This window comes from Taurulus bubalis (assembly GCF_910589615.1).
Source record: "Taurulus bubalis genome assembly, chromosome: 10".
Lineage (NCBI taxonomy): Eukaryota > Metazoa > Chordata > Actinopteri > Perciformes > Cottidae > Taurulus > Taurulus bubalis.
In genome coordinates this window covers 8,658,217-8,679,008 of record NC_136598.1, presented here as the reverse complement: position 1 = coordinate 8,679,008, position 20,792 = coordinate 8,658,217, and the positions used below count along the sequence as shown (strand labels likewise).

At 39.1% G+C, this 20,792-nt stretch overlaps 1 protein-coding gene across 1 annotated transcript in view; it reads right to left on the bottom strand.

The window, feature by feature from the left end:
* Positions 1-20,792, bottom strand: part of b3glcta (beta 3-glucosyltransferase a) — a gene marked incomplete at its 5' end in the record, with an annotated part of 62,087 nt that overhangs the window by 11,853 nt on the left and 29,442 nt on the right. The window contains 8 exons of the mRNA XM_079224629.1: positions 410-523; positions 3,332-3,401; positions 5,852-5,983; positions 6,980-7,043; positions 7,182-7,318; positions 10,033-10,144; positions 10,869-10,945; positions 16,619-16,728. Of these exons, the coding sequence (XP_079080755.1) occupies positions 410-523; positions 3,332-3,401; positions 5,852-5,983; positions 6,980-7,043; positions 7,182-7,318; positions 10,033-10,144; positions 10,869-10,945; positions 16,619-16,728 (816 nt within the window). The remainder of the gene's footprint in view (positions 1-409; positions 524-3,331; positions 3,402-5,851; positions 5,984-6,979; positions 7,044-7,181; positions 7,319-10,032; positions 10,145-10,868; positions 10,946-16,618; positions 16,729-20,792) is intronic.

Below are 20,792 nucleotides of genomic sequence, written 5' to 3'. Positions count from 1 at the left end.
CTCAGTCAGAGCGAAGCTCCTCACACTCAAGAACAAACTGAAGGCACAGACTCATTTATCAACTCAGAATTATTCTGAGAAACATAAAAGAAGGTGTGCCATAGTTTGAAAAGCTTTTAGCATAAACTAAACACAATTGACAAAAATCGCAAATAAAAGGTTCAAGCTTGGTTTGACACGTCATGCAGCTTTTGATTTAAAGATTATTTTATTGACGTCCCCTTTGAAACAGTATTCCACTCGCTGTGTACGGAGATTACAAAATTCATCCACAGCAACGATCTGTTATTCATAGCAGAGGTAAAACATCTATGAAGAAATAACAAATCCTAGCATGCCGTTATTGACCAATCAGAATCGAGTATTCATCAAAGCTGTGTGATAAATAGCCTGTCAAAGCAGCACTTACCTCTTTCAGTATTTGGGACTCCTAAATTAACGGTTGGTATTGAAGGATCAGCATAGTCACTGTAGTACTCTAAAAAGAAGGCATCCTTTTCCCAAGTCTTCTTTATCACTGGAACTAAAACAAAGGGGAGAAAAAGCAATAGTGTTCACTAAGTTTTCACAACAAGCAGACCTCTGTGCACATTCTGATCATATTTATGGCTCTACATTGCTTCTCTGATGTTTCTGTCCTGTTCCGATTTTGGTCAAATATTCTATTGAATACGACGGATGGAATAAATCAACAGAAAAGTAGGGGAAAAATAAAATAAAAGAGGAAAATATGAAAAGAATATTGTGTGTATTTAATCCACCCACCTTGTTGAATGTTCTAGATAACTAATTAAGCAATAAGGTATGAGAGGCAGTACTGTGTCGTATTGCTTTTATAATACGGGTACCTGCGACTTTATAAATAGTAATAGTAAGCTCCCTTTCAGCACAAAATAGTTGTAGCCACCAAACGTTGTGTATTGCATTTCAGCGACAGAGAAAATAGTCCCGTATGTGTATGGCGGCTGCTGGTCAGCCGGTTGAAAGCAGGTGGAGGATAAGACTCGGCCACCGATGTAAAGAAGTGCTCTCGCTGCTTCTTTCAGTCTTTTCTCCGTCATTTTTCTCCTCCACGATGTTTAGAGAACTTGCCTCGCGTCGGGAAATTATTGACGTAATTATCTCTCACTGGAAATTATCACAATTTTGTGATCAAACCCTTTTCATTCCTCATCTTAGTTTCCGGTTTCATGCAATCGCTCCCCGCTAACTAGTCTGCTCTCAGAGCGTTAACTGCTCTGCTCTCCTGATTGTGAGCCGTATCAACGTTTGACTGTGCAGCAGGAACAGGGACCACAAATACATTATTCACCGCTGACACTCATCAAAAGTACAGTACTTTATGGCTGAATAAAGTACACCCCGTGGCTTGATTTGATTTACCTGTATTATAAGAGACAATAACAGATTTTGGTATTATGTCTATGACACAGATGCACCTTTTTTTTTTTTTTTTTTTACACACCTTTTGTCATTCGTTTAAATACATTTAAATCCTTGCCACTCAATGTTCCATTAGTGTTATTAGTGGTTAAAATCACAAAACCTTTACATCTTGTAAAGAAGGCACTCTCTGCAGTTGCAGCAGTTTTATTCCCCCTACAGTTTTCCAGTAGATTTGATTGGGACCTGACTGATGAGATCTGGAGGTTTTGTGATGAGTTTCTGGGTTGTTGAGGCGAGAGTGTATGCGGGCTGAGAAACACAGAATACCCAGAGATTCACAGCAGCAGCTCGAGGCTGTGTTCAACTCTCATAAATCAACAAAAGTGAATCAGAGTGGCATATCGAACACTGAAAGAATGAACCAAAGAAGAAGAAAAAGTTTGTCTGGCCTTCGCTTCCTCTTATGGCTCTGAACTGACTGAACTACATACATACATACATACATATATATATATATATATACATGTATGTATGTATGTATGTATATATACATGTATGTATGTATGTATGTATATATATACATGTATGTATGTATGTATGTATGTATGTATGTATGTATATATATATATATATATATATATATATATATGTATATATATATATATATGTATATATGTATGTATGTATATATATACATGTATGTATGTATATATATATATATATATATATATATATGTATATATATATATATATATATATATATATATATGTATATATATATATATATATATATATATATATGTATATATATACATGTATGTATGTATGTATGTATATATATATATACATATATACATATATATATATATATATATATATATATATATATATATATGTATATATATATGTATGTATATATATATATATATATATATATATATATATACACATACATACATACATACATATATATATATATATACATACATATATATATATATATATATATATATATATATATATATATAGTTATATCATATGCAATTTATAGTTTCTTGTATTTAAATCAGTATTTTTTGGGGAATTACATTTCTGTCTTTTGTTTTGGTGTTCGAGCGAATATTTGGAAAAGTGTGTTATGTGCGGGTTGTTTTTGATACAATACAACCCAAAAGACCTACGCCTCTGAGCTACAAAAAAAAGATCATATTTAGACCTTTTTATTTTCTAATTTCTAAATGGATGACAGCACATTTTTATGTCCATATCATTGTTTTTGTACTACTGTGTATAATCCCTACAGATAAAGAAGATGAAACACTTGGTGACATTGCAAATGAAAAACGAGGCTCTTTCAAGTCTTTTGCTTCTTGATCTAAGCTAACCGTTGATACATAAATCTAATATCCATTTTAGTTTGACTACATTTGAAACAGATAATGGCAGCTTGCCATAGGGAATGGTAATTACAGTAATTAGTGCAATTACTTTTGAGTGACACTCTTTGAATGAAGTGTGCAATTTGTCTGATCCTTCTTAAATTAATCTGCCATTTGAAAAATGTACTGAACCGACTACATTTTTATCAGGTTAAAAGAGAAGCAGCTTCACAGATTGCGTAAAATCAAGCGGAGCTTGCAAATAACCGGATTAACATCAGTAAGTGATTTCTTAATATCTGCAGGATTGTCGGAAGGGGGGCATGCAAATAAGCACTTCAAATGATTTGTTAAAGCCTCAATATTATCAAATCCATTCAGACATAACGGTAGAAAAATGTAATGAAAGTCGTTATTGTGATGACAAGCCAAAGCTCTTATATAGTCACACATGTTAAAAGTAAAACAAATCCATTACGAGTAAACAACAAGACAAAAGCCTGAGTCTTTTGAAAGGGAAATCGTGCATCTTTGGCGGATTCTGTGAGAGTGGTAGTGTGACTTACCTCTTTCACTGTGAAACTTCCTACACGTTTTCACAGCAACAAATATATCTTCTGTATTTACAGGCTCCCCCTTTGATGAAAACAGGAGACATGAATCAAAGAAATGCTCACATGAACATAAATTGTATATATGACTAAAACAGATTTGGTTTTACTGTGCAGCTGAGCCAAATGGTTGAAATTGAGTTTTTCAGGCAATATTAAGTGTCTCAGTGATCTGGGGGAGTTGTTATCTTCAAATTAAAATTGGATATTTCTGTAAATGGTCTGAGATCATCTGGCTTGGTTCTCCCTCTGAAACTACAGACATAGAGCAGCTGATAACACGGCAGCGTTTACAAAATGTAAAAGCCTTGGGAAAAAAAAAGACCAGCAACAAGTGAGTGTGGGAAAGATGATGAATTAAATGAAAGAGTAGAAAACTGAAAAAAGGAACATCTCTGTGCGCATCTCTGAGCCCTTTGTTACCACATGCAGAAGAGGCTGGGCTGTTTTTTTCCCACAGGCTCAAACAGTCATACAGAGAGAGATTCCCTAAATCAACAAAAGACAGAATGCATTAAAAGCATACGCTACATTAAAAATGTCATTGGCTGCTGCACAAACCGTCTCTTTTCCAAGGATGTGATTTACCCTGATCAAACCCGAGCATCATAGGAACAGAAAGTTGGATTTTAAAACAAGAATGTACAAGATAGGGCAGCAACTAGTCTTTATAAAAAAAGTATTTACTGCTAGGAAACAGTTGTTTATTTACACATGCAGCAGTTATAGAGCGACATTTTTGAGAATCTACACATGTTGATCATACAGAACCTCCAGCCTCACCGACAGGACCATCAGACAGACTCTCATCCAAACATTACAGGAGCGTGTGTCCTGTAAACAGGTTATTTTGGTCTGTTTGTACTCATTTTACAAAACGATTCAAGTCTGATAGAAATGTGTGCCTCTGCGCTGAAAGGCAGAGAGCAGCAACAGCACTATAACTTTATTGCCTGAAATAAAAAGCACACGCTTTGCTGCCGCGGCAGCTTTGTTGATTGTCCTCCTTCGCCTCCTTGAATCTGCCTCTTGAGGCTCTTGATTCTTTGTTGACACTGCAGCCAAGTGCCGCTGTGCTCCCCTCTTGGCAATTTGTCTTGCAAGTGTTTTGAACACTGGCCGATTAGGACACGTTCCCTCTTGTTTGGTCTGAATGAAAACTTCTCCCTGCATACTTATTGAACCTGTAACCTTCACGATTCCCCACTGGCTCCTCTTGCTGGTCAAATTAATGCAGTTTTATGAGGATAGTGATTTCCACCGGGAGATAAAAATGCATTCTTATAAATCTGACAATTCAGACAGCGACAAGTATGTATCAGACAACCACATATGCACACGCAGAATGTGATTTGAATCACAACTGAAAAGATCAGATTGGATTTCTTTTCTGGAAAGAGGGGAGGGAGGAAAACTCTGAATTGGGATACTTTCTGCTGTAGTTCTGGCATCCCAAAGTTTAGTCCTCTCAACCATTCTCAACAAAGCTGCAGTCAAGAAAAAGATCCTTGCACGCATCTGTTCTTCTCAACATTATTGATCGTTCGTGGGCGCTTGTGGGGGCAACAACTGCCGGCTAACGGATGGCTGACCCTTCTAATCGGCTCACAGCTAGAGAACACATAACTCTGACATTATATCGAGTGTAATGTGGCAAAGCATGCCACAATAATAAACTGTCATGGTGGTTTCTTTCTTTTTTTTATAATAAATGCACTGACAGAGTAAATTAGTTCTTTTGTACATGACACTGAGAGCACTGCCCGTACTTACTATGTGACCCGATCATTATGTGTAATGTTTAAATCACCAAATCGTTATATTATACACTTGTGCTTTGTTTTAAATTCATCACAAAATATGTGATAATATAAAACAATTGTGATGAGCGGACGTGTAAGGTGACTAACAAAAGAGATATAGAGGATAAAGGAGAGCCGCTCTTCACCAGCTGTGAACAACATGAATTTGCATATGAAAGTGATGAAAGAATGAATCTAACAGAAGATGATTAACCAAAAACCTGTTAGAACTACTTCTGACGTTAGTATTAGTTGATTGATACCCAGTCAGTATCGAAGATGGATTAACTTAAACACATTGAGATGAATATCAAAAATACGTTTAAAAAAAGTCAGATATAGTCTAGATTAAGAGAGGAGGCTGAAGGAGTGTTTCTTTCTTGGATGACTAAATCAAATTTAGCATGCAAGCAGACAAGACACTCTCTTTTGGGTTAATGCCCAATCTTCTGCTGAATGGTGGACAAAGGCAATCTTGTCCAAGGCCGTACTGCACGGTGAAATATTGGTGCTGCTCCGATGCGGCCGTGAGCATGCCCGAATATCGTACATCAACCAGCGTCTCGCAGCGAAGCGCCCTCTGCTTTATGTTGCTTAATTCGGTTCCCTGACCATCTCCTGGGAATGGAGGACAATCTAATTAATCTGCACACAGAGCAGATGCAGTACTCACACACAGAGGGGGCTCGGTGCTCAGAGTGGTGGCACAGTGGCGGGTCTGAGGGGAGTCCTCCGGTTCCGTGCACAGCTCAGGGACAGCAGTGAGAGGAGGACCGTTCCCGTTGTCCCAGATATACAAGGCAACCTGTAATAGCACAGATTGATATTTGATCCGAAGACGAGACGCAATCTTTGGGACATTAATGCTTTATTCTAAGCCTTATAAGCTTTATGTTTTCGGTCTTCTTTTCTTGTTAAAACAACAAAAATGTTTTCTCACAGCATATGTAATATTTAAGATGCCTAAGGAACGACATTAGGGGATGCCGGAGAGGGAGACGTTGAGATAGAGAGCATTACTGGAGACCAAAGTAAAATCTAGGATTTAGTTAAACTATTCTTCAGGGGAAGATCCAGACGTTACAGTAAAAGAATACGTAATGAGGACAGTACTATCCGTGCTGTCTGAGTATTGGCAACTGTCTGGAAGAATAAACTACAGAAACTGGAAACTGTGATGTTTTGCTGAGTTACAGCCTGGAGCTAAGCTACTGACAGTGAACTGGATTGACATTCAGGATTCATGCAATATTTGTCTGGACATAAACATGCAAGTGATCTTTATTTCTACTTGCATGAGGTTGCATGTGCGTGTTGTTGATGTGCATTGTGGCGCTTGAAGGCCCAATAATCTGAAAAAATATAACTTAATGACATTCATTGATTCCATTTGAAAAAATATCCCATTGCATCCAGATTTTTTTAACATGTAAAGAATATACAGTGCCGTAATATAATTGAATCTCTCGGACTGAAATCCTGCCATCTCTAACCAAACCACCTTTTTCAGACTGAGCCTGATAAGTCTGATGCCGTGTTTACTCAACGAAATCCCCATAGATGCCTCCCTGACTGCATTTCAGTGATAAAAATAAGAACCTCAATGCTGCACCATGACAATTCTCCGAAGTAATACGATTTCACTTCAAGGTTAGATGGATTTCATGCCTCGCTCTTTTTGTGCAAATAGATTATAGTCGGTCTGCGCTGGCTGGAGTGTGAGGAAACAGGCCGCTTGATCATCACTTTCCAACAACAGGTCTGAAGGTAACACTGTGACTTGTACATTATGTTCTTTCACCTCATGTTTCAGGTCAATGGTGAAGTCAGATTTAAGCGGCTCATCTCTCACTTTGTTTGCAAGCCTGAAATAACAAAATCACAGAATTTTTGTTGGAACATGCAGCAAATATATACAATAAAACCTCTCAAATATTGCTGCTGTGATAGAAACTGAATGAATCCATTTTACAGACACAAAGACATTTACTGCACATACTCACCGCACAACAAGGGGGATGCTTATGGCCCAAGCAGCAGCAAAGTCTGGATATTTAAAGATGGTGGGGTTCTCTGCAAAAGCGTAATGATGAATGATGGTCGACTCCTCGTCGTGGAGGGCCTTACCGAGAAACCACTCCTGGTAAAGGAGAAGTACGTAGCAGGATGTTAGCATGAGAGCAGGTTACTTCTCTTTACTTTAAGATGTTACACTTAAAAACATTTTTTTACCATTGACAAATCACACATCTGGCCTAATTTGGGAGTTTTTACACCGCTCTTTAAAATTATTTCCTGTGACTTAGTTTGTCACTTGCTGTGAAAATAACGAGGTTTTGTGATCGAAAAAAGATCAAGAGATCCCAGGTATTGTAGCCACAAGCGCTCTAATCATAATTCATGATGCAGTGTACATGAATACATTTATTTTAAAGGAATAGTTCAACATTTTGGGAAAATTCTTATTCAAGGGTGAGATGAAAATATGAGTGTGCTTTAAAAGTGCTGGGAGGCTGAGAAGTGTTCTTGTGTTGCTTATCTCAACACAGGCTGACCACACTGACCTGTCACACCTGACAGAGAAGTCTTTGCTTTAGGGCGCGTTAAAATCAATCAAATCATAAAACATATTCATCGTCCTCAGGATGAGGTTGTAGATAGTCACACTCTAATGACTACTCTTGTCCTTTGACAATAAACTCAGCTTTGATCATCACCCTACCACATCCACAAACACTACCAACAGAGGATATCCGCCTCCTTCTGCTCCTCGCGTACGAGAGAATCACAGAACCCATCGTCCTCTACTGTTCTTGTCCCCTTCTTGGGTTTTATTTTGTTTATTTCCTGTTTCATTTTGAAGTTCCCTGCCTCTTGTGTTTGATTTCACTTCCTGTCTTTGTCTTCTCCACACCTGTTTGTCAGTAGTTGATCAGCCTCTTGTGTGCTTAGCTCCTGTGTTTCAGAATCAGAATCAGAACCATTTATTGCCAAGTATGTTTACACATACAAGGAATTTGTCCTGGCGAGAGGTGCACAATATTTAACAATAAACATTTAACAATAAACATAAAACAGAGTGCAATAAAAAGGGAGCATGAATATTTACAATTGGGTTTACTGCATATTTACAATTGGATCTACAGAATATAAAAGTGTACGGAAGTGTTATGTGAAAGTGACAAGTGTAAAGTAAAGTGACAAGTGTATTTAAATATGAGGTGTGGAGGGATGTGCAGGGGAGTGAACGGTAGGAAATTGTCTGGGAGTGGCAGGGTCAGTCAGTGGGGGACCCGGGCTCTGTTGATGAGCAGGAAAAAACTGATTGTGTGGCGGGAGGTCTTGGTCCTGATGGACCCCAGCCTCCTGCCAGAAGGAAGGGACTCAAACAAGTTATGTCCAGGGTGAGAGGGGTCAGCTACAATCTTTCGTGCCCGCTTCAGTGTCCTGGAAGCGAACATGTCCTGGAGGGACGGCAGATTACAGCCAATCACCCTCTCAGCAGAGCGGATAATGCCAGACGGTGATGGAGGAGCAGAGGATGGACTCAATGATGGCAGTGTAGAAGTGCACCATCATGGTCTTTGGCAGGTTGAATTTCTTCAGCTGCCTCAGGAAGAACATCCTCTGCTGGGCCTTCTTGGTGATGGAGCGGAGGGCCATGTTGACAGCATCGTCTACAGACCTGTTGGCCCTGTAGGCGAACTGCAGGGGGTCCAGGAGTGGGTCAGTCAGGGTTTTGAGGTGGGACAGGACTAGACGTTCAAAGGACTTCATCACCACAGAGGTCAGGGCGATGGCCTTGTAGTCATTCGGTCCTGTGATCCTAGCATTTTTTGGGGACAGGGATGATGGTGGAGGCCTTGAAGCAGGCTGGTACGTGGCATGTATCCAGGGAGGTTTCTGTGCATGAGTGTCAGATCGTATGCATTTGTCCTTCCTGTTTCTCGTTTGTCTTACTGGTCTGTCTTCAGTTTGGTCCTTTTTCAGTTGTACTTATATTTGCTGGTGCCTGCGCCCTCAGTTTTTTGTTCCTGTTGGATTCTTGTATCAGCTTTTGTTATTCAAGCTCACTCTTTCTTTACTTGCACCTGCCTGCCTCTTCTTTGCACATGACCCCAGCCACCCTCTGAACTCTATCTAATTCCACCTCTGACTTTCAAGTCATACACTATGCAGGATATTAATAGTCCATGATGACAATAAAAAAGGTTTCCATTCTTTGTTTTTGTGAAACAGATAAAAACCAAACGTAAGCATTTGGAATTTTTTTTCCAGTAGGCTTTACATCAAAGCGTGATCTACATCACTTTTGGCCCTGTTTCACTTGAAAGTCTCCTCACACTTGTGTTGTGAAAGCTCGTCAACAAGGACAAATAGCACCAAAAAAAAAAACATTCAAATCTGGAAGTTATTTAGATTATTAAAAAAAATAATAAACCAGACGAATTATTGATGCAGAACACTATTTTGCTTAGTTTGGTTTAGTTACAACCCCAATGCAGGATTCTCTGACTCTAGCGTTTATACAACATGTATATTCGACGTGAACCCCCGACCCATATACACGAACAATGATTTCATAAGTGGAGAGACAGAGTTTAGATTAGGACTACAGCAGAGAACAGAGCGGCGTGTATGACAGGTTACGATGTGAGATGGCAGAACTCAGTGCAGCTCAGCCGCGGCACCGAAGCTGGAGCCAAACTGATACTGTATCTCTTAATTGTACCGATGATCAACTAAGCTCGGAGTAGGAGGTTTTGATCTCGCTGATGAATTTGGCACAGAGAGACAGAGCTGCAAAGACAGACAGAGAGAGCTGGAGTTTTAGAAAGAATATTGTATACTTACTTCATTCTTGTTAAATTTTGCAAGAACTTGAACCATCTTAGTCATCTTCACACGTGTTTCCTCCTCGAGAAATACAATCCATGATGAGTTTTTCCCGAAGGAGTGCGATAAGCTGAAGGAAAAAAAAAATAACATCATCAAAAGAGGAGTTAAATAATAAAACAAGAATAAATGGAACATTGCTATACACAGGCAAAATCTACACAAAGCAGTTTTTGTTATTTCAGTCCAGTCTAAGGAACTATCTAACTGAGGCTCTTGACCCAGTCAGATCAAGGCAGCCACACAACTCTCCCTCGAGGGCAGAAACACAAAAAAAACTTCAAAAGCACACAGACTTCTTTCAGCGAGGGCTGCTCTGTAATTATTTGGGGTGCTTCTGGTGATATATGTCCTAAATCTTCATGATGGAGGAAGAAAACAGATTTGGATGTTATTCCACATCTCCCACAAAACAATTATTGAGGACATATCGGGGTTTTCAGGGTTATTGAGCAGGCACAAGCATGTAGACGACTGTAACTAATGTCATTATGATGCTGTTCAGCGCACTAGATTACTTCGGCAAGAGGCTTATTGTTGCAGTTGTAGACACATTACGAAGGCATTTATTATAATGTGAGGCAATCTATCACAGTTATTGTGTCGGTAATAGCTTCTCGGCAAGTCACAGCCTTCCAACGTGGCTAGAAAACTGTCCTCAAAACCACAATATAACCTCCAAAATCTCAACTGAAGTAAGACACAATGTATCTGACATTTTGTCCCCATTTGGAACCCTGCAATCTTTGGTTAATGTCATGCTTATTGACTCCCGAGAGTTCAGGGATACTTACTAAGGCAGCAGAGGAAGGATACTCCAATGTCCTTCGTTATCTGATAAACTGTGAGAGAACAAAACCACCGGTGGTTTCTGAAAGAAAAAGCACAAAAACAGAGATAGTTGTGTTTGTTAATTGGGCAACAGCTTTTCCTCAACAAAGGACCCGAGGGTGCGCTGGTGTTTAGGCTGTCCTTTAACTGGGACAGGCATGGTCAAGATTTCAGCAGTGGCATTGACCTTCTGTCTCTTACTTAAAAAGAAGTCTTAGTTTTATCCCATTCAATGCAAATCACATAATTAAACTCCACATTAAAGCCAACCATTTTGCATTCCAGACTAGTTTGTTACACATTTGTATATATTTTTCTCCCACTCTATGCAGCCAACCAGTCTTATAATCCTGTCTGTAAGATATGAAAGTCCATTCGCAGAATCTTGTCCGGAAAAATTTACTTGAGCTGTTATTTAATCAACATCGTGTCATGCTGTTATTTTTGTTAATGTGACATTATCACGGCATGGTAATGCAATTTGAACAATCTGCACTGCTTGACCTCACAGCATTATTGTGTAATGTATTGTGTAAAACTGCAGAGTTGAAAGTCATCCACAAATCCCATGAAAAGACCAAAACCAACAAGACATTTCTACTCCAAGCATTGATTGCGTTGCCAAAGTCTGACGTGCCACAGCTCTTCATTGTTGTCGCTAATGCACTGACATTTTTCTTCATTATCATGAATATGGCCATCTTGCAATCCTACATTAGATCAATGGGAACGTGCCAGGAAACTACTTAACTATTCCACTTGGCAGCAACAACGATACATGTTTACATATATAAACACTCTTTTCTGAACGACAGTGAACCTGCAATTATTTATTATCCATTGCCAGTGATAATCGGCTCTATCTTTTTTTCTTCTTTCCAGTCGGCGCAGCACAGACTAGATACAGAACTGCCATTTGTGGAATAGCTGTGGACATCCCTCACATGTATGACATATTTTTAGATGTTAGGGACATCACAATGCTCAATCCAATGTGCTTTATCTGAGAGTCTCTTTCCTGAACTTTCAACCCCCCAAACCTCTTAACGTGAGACAGGACAAGGTGAGTTCTCATGGGGAGATTAAGAATAACCCTTGCTACCGTATTTTGAAAAGTCTGATCGTAAAGGCACAAAGCCCATGGTATGAAGTTAGCTCAGAGTACCATCAATAGCAGGCATAATCGTTCCTAATATCACAAATCACACATTTACCTCATTTTCATTCCCAGTGTGTGACCAGTCAGGCTTTATTAGGCTCATATTGTGTAGTCTGACAATGGCTTTTCATACATTTTGTTTGTTTGGATCCTTCAATGTGAATGTTTGACAAAATTGAAAATGTAGAATAATTACAATATTTTCTTTTAAGGAAATAAAGCTATAACAAACTGGTAGTATCCCTTAAAACCCACTTTGCCTTCTTGGTAGCTGCTCTTGCTTGACCTGACATTAAGCAATACGCTGTAAAACATAAGAAAGAAGATATTAATGGGAATAAGCAGAGGATATTTCAGGATGTGGACAGTGCACACAATCGCATCCACATAAGAGCAATCTGTTTCAGACACATTTTCCGTGGTGAGGACGGCAAGTAGAAGGTGTGTGAGTACTAGTGTCTGAGAGAGCCGATGTTTCACACTGTGAGGAAAACAAAGCAGCAGAGCGTAAGACCCGTGGTTCATTCCTGCGTGGTCCACTCATCGTGCATGAAGTCAGGGGGAAAATTCTTCTGAGCCATTTTGTCTAACGGCAGTCTGTTTGACAGGCTGGGTCTGACACTGTTTACCCTTATTAAACCCTGTTAGCCAGTTACCTCTCATCTAATATGAGCTTTTACGAAAGCTTATGGCATAATGACGCCTACCTTCTTTTATTGAACTGCTCTCTTCTTGATGCTCACATCATCGCAATTACACAGCAAGAGCAAAAAGTAGAAAAACTAAAACAAAGCATCACCATCCAGCTAATAAGGCGATCACAAAAACAAAGCTTTTGCTTCAGAGAGCGATTAGCATTCCTGTTAGAAAGGAAGCGTTCAATAAGTAGAGACGGACACTTTGGTGGCAACTGTGTGCAAGCTGCAGACTCCTAAACAGATAAGAGCCGGGCCTCATGTGGACATGCTCGCAAAGAATATAACACTGATTGCTTGGTGACTTGGGAGAAGATAGGTATCACTGAGACCAGGTTGTAATGGAGGGACAGGGAGCTACGCTTTCATCCATAGGAAGGGCCGGAGGGCAGACTGGAGATAGCCACCTGTCAAAAGCACTTCAGTGATGAAACACAGTCAAAAATGACATTGTTGATGTCAACGAGGCTGAAGAGCAGGGATGCATACGAAAATATGTTCATGCCAGTGACACCATAGATGCAGAACTTGTTAAGATAATAGGTAATGCATGATAAATATTTTGGACACATGGGTGTGTTTTTACTACGTGTACAACGTCTCTGAGTTTAATCTCATTCTGTCGTACGTGTGGACATGAACATCGACTAAACGACACAAACACTGTATAAATGTAATGTGAATTCCTCCCAGAAGACACAGTGTCAAAATGGAGGTAAATGGGAGAAGCGCATCCACATAGAATACACAAGTTCCTGTCTGTGTAAATCTGTGGATATCACAAAACCTCCCGCAGTCAGAGGAGGATGAAAATGGCTCGGAGATAGAAAAACAGATTGTACATGTGTTTCCTGTCTCGGCGGTGCAGTTATCCGGTCATAAATCTTCAACTTATCATTGAAGTTGGCCAGAAATTGCAGAGATTCAGTGAAGTAAGTCAGCCTCAAATCATTTGTATCATTTATTCTTTCTTTTTTTTATATATTATAATGCTTTTCACCACAAAGCAGGTCCTTTTAATTCAGTTTTTTCCCTGACCTTCAAAAAAGAAAGTCCAAATACGACTGGATGACAGGAGTTTAACCAAAACCTGAACCTTGTGTCTGGAGTATAGGACTAAAAATCTAAGGTTATTTCAGTTCTCCAAAGACTCCACTGTCTTTCTGATTTCAAGATATTTTCAAGGCAAGGGTTTTGCTTTATGGCAATGCACCACACGATACTGTACATCAAACATGTTTAACAGCTACAAACTAAGCTAATCTCTTGTATTATTGGGCTATGATCTTTTTCCTTCAGTATCCCACCAACTAAGACTGTGAAATAGCAGAATCAAAAGCGTGTGTGTGTGTGTGTGTGTGTGTGTGTGTGTGTGTGTGTGTGTGTGTGTGTGTGTTGTAACTCCAACGTGGGAGTGAAGTGGTAAATGGCAAATTGGAGAGCTTACATTTTATCTACGCTATATACTCGAATGTGACTAAAGCTTTTTGTTTTTGTTTTACATTTTTGCTGCATTTTGCATTACAGTATATGCCATAATTCTGTTTTCATGGGGGCTGATATTTACTAATCTTAGTTTCAAAGCTACTTTGCTGTCCGTTTTAAATATATAAATATAGTATAAAAGACAGTTATGGTTCTCAAAAACAGATTTTAATAAAGTGTTGTGTTGAGTTGGATCATGGTCAAAGAAGCAAGCCCGCTTTTGGTGTGGAGCCATGATTGTTTAAAAGGACATTTTTTACATAATTTTCATAAACTACTGTATCTATTTGAAAACAAAAGCATAATACAAAAACTTAAAAAAACTTAAAAAACTTAAAAATAACAATACATTACTACACTACTCAGGATAATCAACAAACAAGGAGTAAACAAAATGCAACAATACATTGATAATGAATGACAATTAATAGATATTAATTAGATAATTAATTAGAATAATTGATATTAATTGAATTTTGAATAAAAATAAATAAATAAAAAGCTTAAATGCAAATGTTTAAATTGTAATGTGAAATAGAAAAGTTAAATAAACATAAGTCAATTGGAAAGGGAAAATAAAGTATGAATCCATCCTTCCGTCCCTCTCTTTTGTATTTGCTCTTTTCCACTTGGTATTCCATTTGGCTTTTCAAGCTGTATACACTTTTTTATATATTTTTTACAATTTCAATTATATTGAATTATCTTCTATACAGATCTGGATCCACATTAAACCACTTTTTTTTTTTTTTTTATATTTTCTATGTTAAAAAAATAAATAGTTATAATACTAATTGTTCTGAAGACCGTGGTGGAGGTACATCGTGCCCGTCTGAGTGCTTCTACAGTGTGCCCACCTGAGGCGGGCACACTGTAGAAGCACTCAGACGGGAAAGGTATTTCAATTCGGACTCATTCCGATCACAAGTCTTTGTGTGTATCTCTTTGAAAAGCTGTCAAGCCTTTACTGCCTCTTTGAGAAGTCGCTGATTAAAATTCTCCCTGGACTCAGTTTGTGTAATTGCATGCAACAGAAACTAAAATGCCAGACATCTCTGAGATCCTAAATGCAAACACAACATGATGTGGTATTCAAACAGTCTGCCTCTTCTTGTAAAGTTTGATGTCCATTAGTGTAACTGAATCTGTTCATGATGAATACCATCCACTGGCACAGACTGATGCCACTATTCATTACTGGAAACATGAAACAATATTTCCAAATTGTGAACAAATTTCACTTAGAAAATTCAAATAATAAATGTATTTTGCACTTTGTATTGCTTATGGTGAAGTAAAGGATTCCAGTGCGAAAAGAGCATGATAGATATTTGGTGTGGAATAATAAGTATTTTTCAAACCACAAAAACAACATTAAACAGAGAAATAATGACTCAATGTGATTATTTATATATTTTTGGTATAGTCAGTGAGTAGTGAAGATGAAAGGTGTGTGACATCCAGCAGTAGTGGAGACTGAGACAACAACAACATCAAATCCAAAAGCACAGAAGTACAAACCCAAATAGGAGATCTAAATTAGTCTCTGCTACAGCAAACACGGCGAGCTATTCCTTCCTCTAATTTACTGTAACATTGTCATTAGTAATGCTGCATTCACTACTTAACCAAACGGAATACAACTCATGTATTTCACCCCGTTTCATTTGGCTCTGAAGACATTTAATGAACAGAAGTAAATTGGCATTTCGTCCTGTAAATGTGCTCCGTGTCTTCCTCTGACATGATGCTGATGTGTTTACTGACATTTTACAAATTGCACGAAATACTGAGCTGACGTCCTAGTAGAAAATATAGGTTTGCTTTCCTGCAGCTTTTTGGGAATATCTGAATTATAACCAGGAATTACAATATTCAATCAAATGAAAACAAGCCTTTGGATGATCATCACATCTCATTAAAAATGTACCTACAAGAGGCCGGAAATGGAAGGTTGACTTGAGAAGTGATATATCTGAATATCAAAGCAGCACAAAGGTCTGCATTTCCTAAATACATGCATATTTCGACAAACTACACTTTCATATTGTGGACGTAAGAGGTTTAACACAAAGGCTATCATGAATAATTCTTCAAACTATCATTCAATTTTATAAAATGATCAGTATTGGGTCGTAGTGAATGCATGCATGACGTAAAATCATATGTGTACTTTCTCCAATGAATCTCCAATTCAATGAAATGAATCTCCAATCAACGGAATGCAACTCATATTCAGACGACACTTTTGCTGCTAGTGAGGATCGTTAGCTACATACAGTATATCCTCAGAAATGTGTGTGCGCTTTCATGTGCTCTTCCTCTTCCAAAATCAGAGCATGTGTGCATGAGTGGAAGATGTCTTGAATCTTACCTCTGTGAGACTGTGTGCCTGCTTCAGTAAGTCTGCTCTCCGCCTTTCTGCCTGCCTCACATGGAAGGAGTTGCTTTGACTCTGGATGACGAACACTATCTCCCGCAGGTCTGGAGGAACACAAAGGACGGAGATGTGAGACTGTTCACACGCTGTGAAAAAAGAATCATGGCAATCGATGAACTTCTGGGATTGCAAGACAAGTTAAAAGCTGCGGTCTGAATAACTGAGGTGGTTTTTGCTAATCTCCATTATTGGCCTGGTGATAATAACCAGCGCATCAAGAGCTTAATTGGCTTGGGGAGAGAGTTTATAAATGTCACAGCCCAGTCCGTGTTACTTAAAAAAAGATTAGCAGTCAGAAGAGTCTTCCTCGGAGGTGCAGTAACGCCCAAAAGGTTGACAGATCCCAGCCGTCCACTTCTGGCTGAGCGGTACAACTGCACCGACAGCAACACCCGGCATTGTTACCGCATGTTAAGGTCAAGGTTAACAGTGTCGGTTTAAAAAGCTGCTAATACAAGCTACTTCAACGCTGACAACATGTTAAGACACCAGCTTGCTGCAGTTCCTCTTCATGTGAAATCCATTCAAAGAGACGTACCAGTGACACAGCTCAGTGAAGAATGACATTGGCTGCACAAACACGTCCACATAAACCCAGGGGCTCTCACGACCAGAACAATCTAAACTAGACCAAAGCACCGGGGGAGGGGAGGATGGGGAGGGGAGAGAATCATGTCATTTTGTCTTTGGCTCGGTACAATTACATTTGACAACTCCGAAATCCTGTAAGCTGTCCCTCACATGAAGTCTGCAACACCTGGCTGGAATGACTGTGACAACAAAAAAGGCTTTTCAAGAATTTAAAGCCAAGAGGTGGGAGCTTATATAAAGAAAAAGCAGAGGAGATGTCAGTCTTCTTTTCCTGCTATGACAGGCAGCTCAGAAACTTCGCGGTAATGAGATGTGCTGGGATTTTTTGTGACAAACATAACAAGCTTTGTTCCAAATAATTCTGCCCTGCTTTAGACATTTTAATTAGCAGCTTAAGTATTTGTACAGAATATAGTCAATAAAGTACCCCCTTGTACCATGTCATGAATTATGATTAGCAGATGGACTTTTTCCCATGAAGCTCTGCAACACTTGCTGACAAAGTGTATTTTAGTGTTCCAAAACATAAATAAGTAACAGCTACTGCTGACAGGTCTATAATCTTCCCAGTGGAACAGTGCAAAAGCAATGCATGGGAACAAGGGACGAGGGCTGCTAATGGCAGGATTAGATGGATCGCCTCCTCCTCGATTACACTACTTGAACCTATTCCACGGGTTCAGATATTAGCAGCGGGGTCGGAGGCAGACGCTATGTCAAAAGTACAGTATCTGTATCCGATCTTTTTAATTAAGTGGTGGTGGGTGTGTCGCTACTTTGCTCTGCTCATAACAAAGATCCCATTGATCCTGGAGCCCTGGTGTGAGAGGCGGGGTGGGGGGGGGATTTACTTGCTAAATCTCAGCATGTCCATCTTCCAACAGATCTAACCCCCAACGAGAGCGGAGCTTAGGGAGTGAATACCACTACACCACCTCTAAATGTCCTTCTGCTGAGTTTGCTAAATGACTGTGTGTGTGTGTGTGTGTGTGTGTGCATCTGGTTTCACATAAAGCGGTGCATTTTAAAGCCCCAGGTGTAGTACTAGCCTCCTGATACTGCACAGTTCAGCAATAATGCCAGCTGCATGAGACTAACAGCAAAATCAGATAAGCAGGTTGCCAATCCCTCATTGTGCAGATAATGCGTATCCCCTATGTCAAAGGGAAGGAGAATCAGAGGGTAAAAAAAAGGAAGAAAAGAAACTAATTAAGACTGAATTCACTGGCCACGTCTCCACACTAATGGGTTTCGATTAATCATCAAACAACAGGCAGAAAAGGAAAAAATCCTGTTACAACGCCTTCCTTCACCTCCATCATTCCCGTGTCCTTCTCCTCAGGTGAAAATCACCTTTATGCACCCTCTCGACACTCAGGGCGGCAAGTGCAAGATTACTATTGTGCAATCAATACGACTACCTGTATTTAATTATAGGGCAAAGATTTAAAACAACGCCTTTGGTGCCAAGATGCCACATTGCCACATTGGTGAGATGAAACATGCTCAGATGAAACATGCCGGGTCCCGTGACCCGGCATTGCAAGGGCGCTATATGGGGATGTTACGGTGCTGGGAGGTGGCCAGGTTTGGGCATTTGATGTTGTTGCTAAGGCGCTGGTAGATGGTTGCTAGGTGATTGCTACATCGTTGCGTGGAAAATTCAGAGTACTGCTCGGGCCTTCTGACTGTTCCAAGGGCGAGGCGGCACGCCAGAGATTACTTTGCTGTGTTTGTTCCTCGACTATGTGGGACAGTTTCCTGCAAACTGTGAGATAAGCTACATTGGCGTACATCTTTAAAAAGCATGGCTAAAAAAAAATTTGCTCTCTTCTTTTTTTTTTACATACTAATTTGTGGTTTGTAAAGTGTGGTTTGTCTAGTCGTTGTTTAAAGCTAGGGTGCAGAACTTTTGTCTTCCCCATCTGGCAGTGAGAGTAATTACACAAACACTGCCAACGCCGATTTATGACGTGTGCCTGCAGGTGAGCTCGATGCATTTCCCCCGGTGATTAGTGTTCGTCCTCGCCGTCGATCATTTTCTTTTTTTTTTTACTTTGCTCCTTCCTCTGAATGCCAAGTTTTTGTTTATCTGGCGAACCCACTCCAGAAACCTTTCTTGGATGCTTCTTAGGATTTTCAACCATTGCTTCCCCTAGAGTAGCTGTTACTCCTTCACTATGGTCTTTTTTATTTTACTTTATTTAATTTAATTATAAGTTTACAACACGCCAGATATATATATATATATATATATATATATATATATATATATATATATATATATATATATATATATATATATATATATATATATATATATATGCTGAGCACGTTAACGCGTACAATGCAGCAATCCATTAACACAGACAATGATCTGATCATGCGTTAACAGCATGTTTTTTTTTTTTGCTTTGGGAGGGGCTTAACACTGCCGCACAGGTGCTGCACTTTAAATGGACAATTTCACTTTAAATCTCTACCAGACAGCGTAGTTCAAAAGAAAGAAATGAGATGCACGCCATAAATGCAATACAACGGCACTGCTTTTACTTTGAAGGCGATTTATGTGCGTGCGCCCGCAATGCACTTGTTCAAGCCCAACACAGACTGGACTTTTTTCACTGAGTAAGAAAAACTGAACTGAACTTGAAAACATCAAAAGCGCTTATTGCTTTTGTATAAGTTAATCAATTGCTGGTCTTTAACATAAATATTTAAGGTAAGTAACAAACTGAACATGGACCCTTACTACTGAACATCTATGCAGTGATTTTCCACCACTGTGAGAGATCGTCAGGTGTGCTGTGGGAAAATGTCCAATTTCACTTAATCGGTCCCCAAAAATATTATTTAGTTGTCACAAATAATTTTCCATTGTTGAGCGTCTGAGCCTGCAATATAGTGGCTGGCCGAGTAATGAAATACTCTTCCATGCCAGTAGGTCGCACAATAATTACCTACCATATTGTATTATGCTACAATATGACATTTTGTAACTTTTTTGGTTGTTGGTGTGCCGCAGGATTTTTTTTATTGTATAAAATGTGTTGCAGCTCAAAAAAGGGTGAAAAACACTGTTCCCTGATAAAAGACAAATGTTTCTTCTGGTACCTGTTCAGAAAAAAAGAAAACAGATTTATATACTGTATGTTAACTTGCCGTTGCTCCAAGAGTGCCTGTTATATTGTTCTGATAACATTACTTTAAAATAAGAGCGTGCAATACGCTAGTTTTTCATTCATTATTGAATTTTGCGCATAATGCAGTTAATCGCTGTTAATCACAGAAAAATCATGAGATGAATCAGTTAAATTTGTTCAACTTTGCCTAGCACTAGCTCTATCTATTTTTTTAACTTTGTTTATATATATAAACAAAGTTAAAAAAGTAGATAGAGAGGAGAGTTACTTGTTTTCCAGTTTTCCACTTGTTTTTGTTTGTGGACATGACAGGTGTTTTTACATTTTTGCATGCTTAACTTTACTTGCCCAAAGTGTTTTACAAAACAGCAATA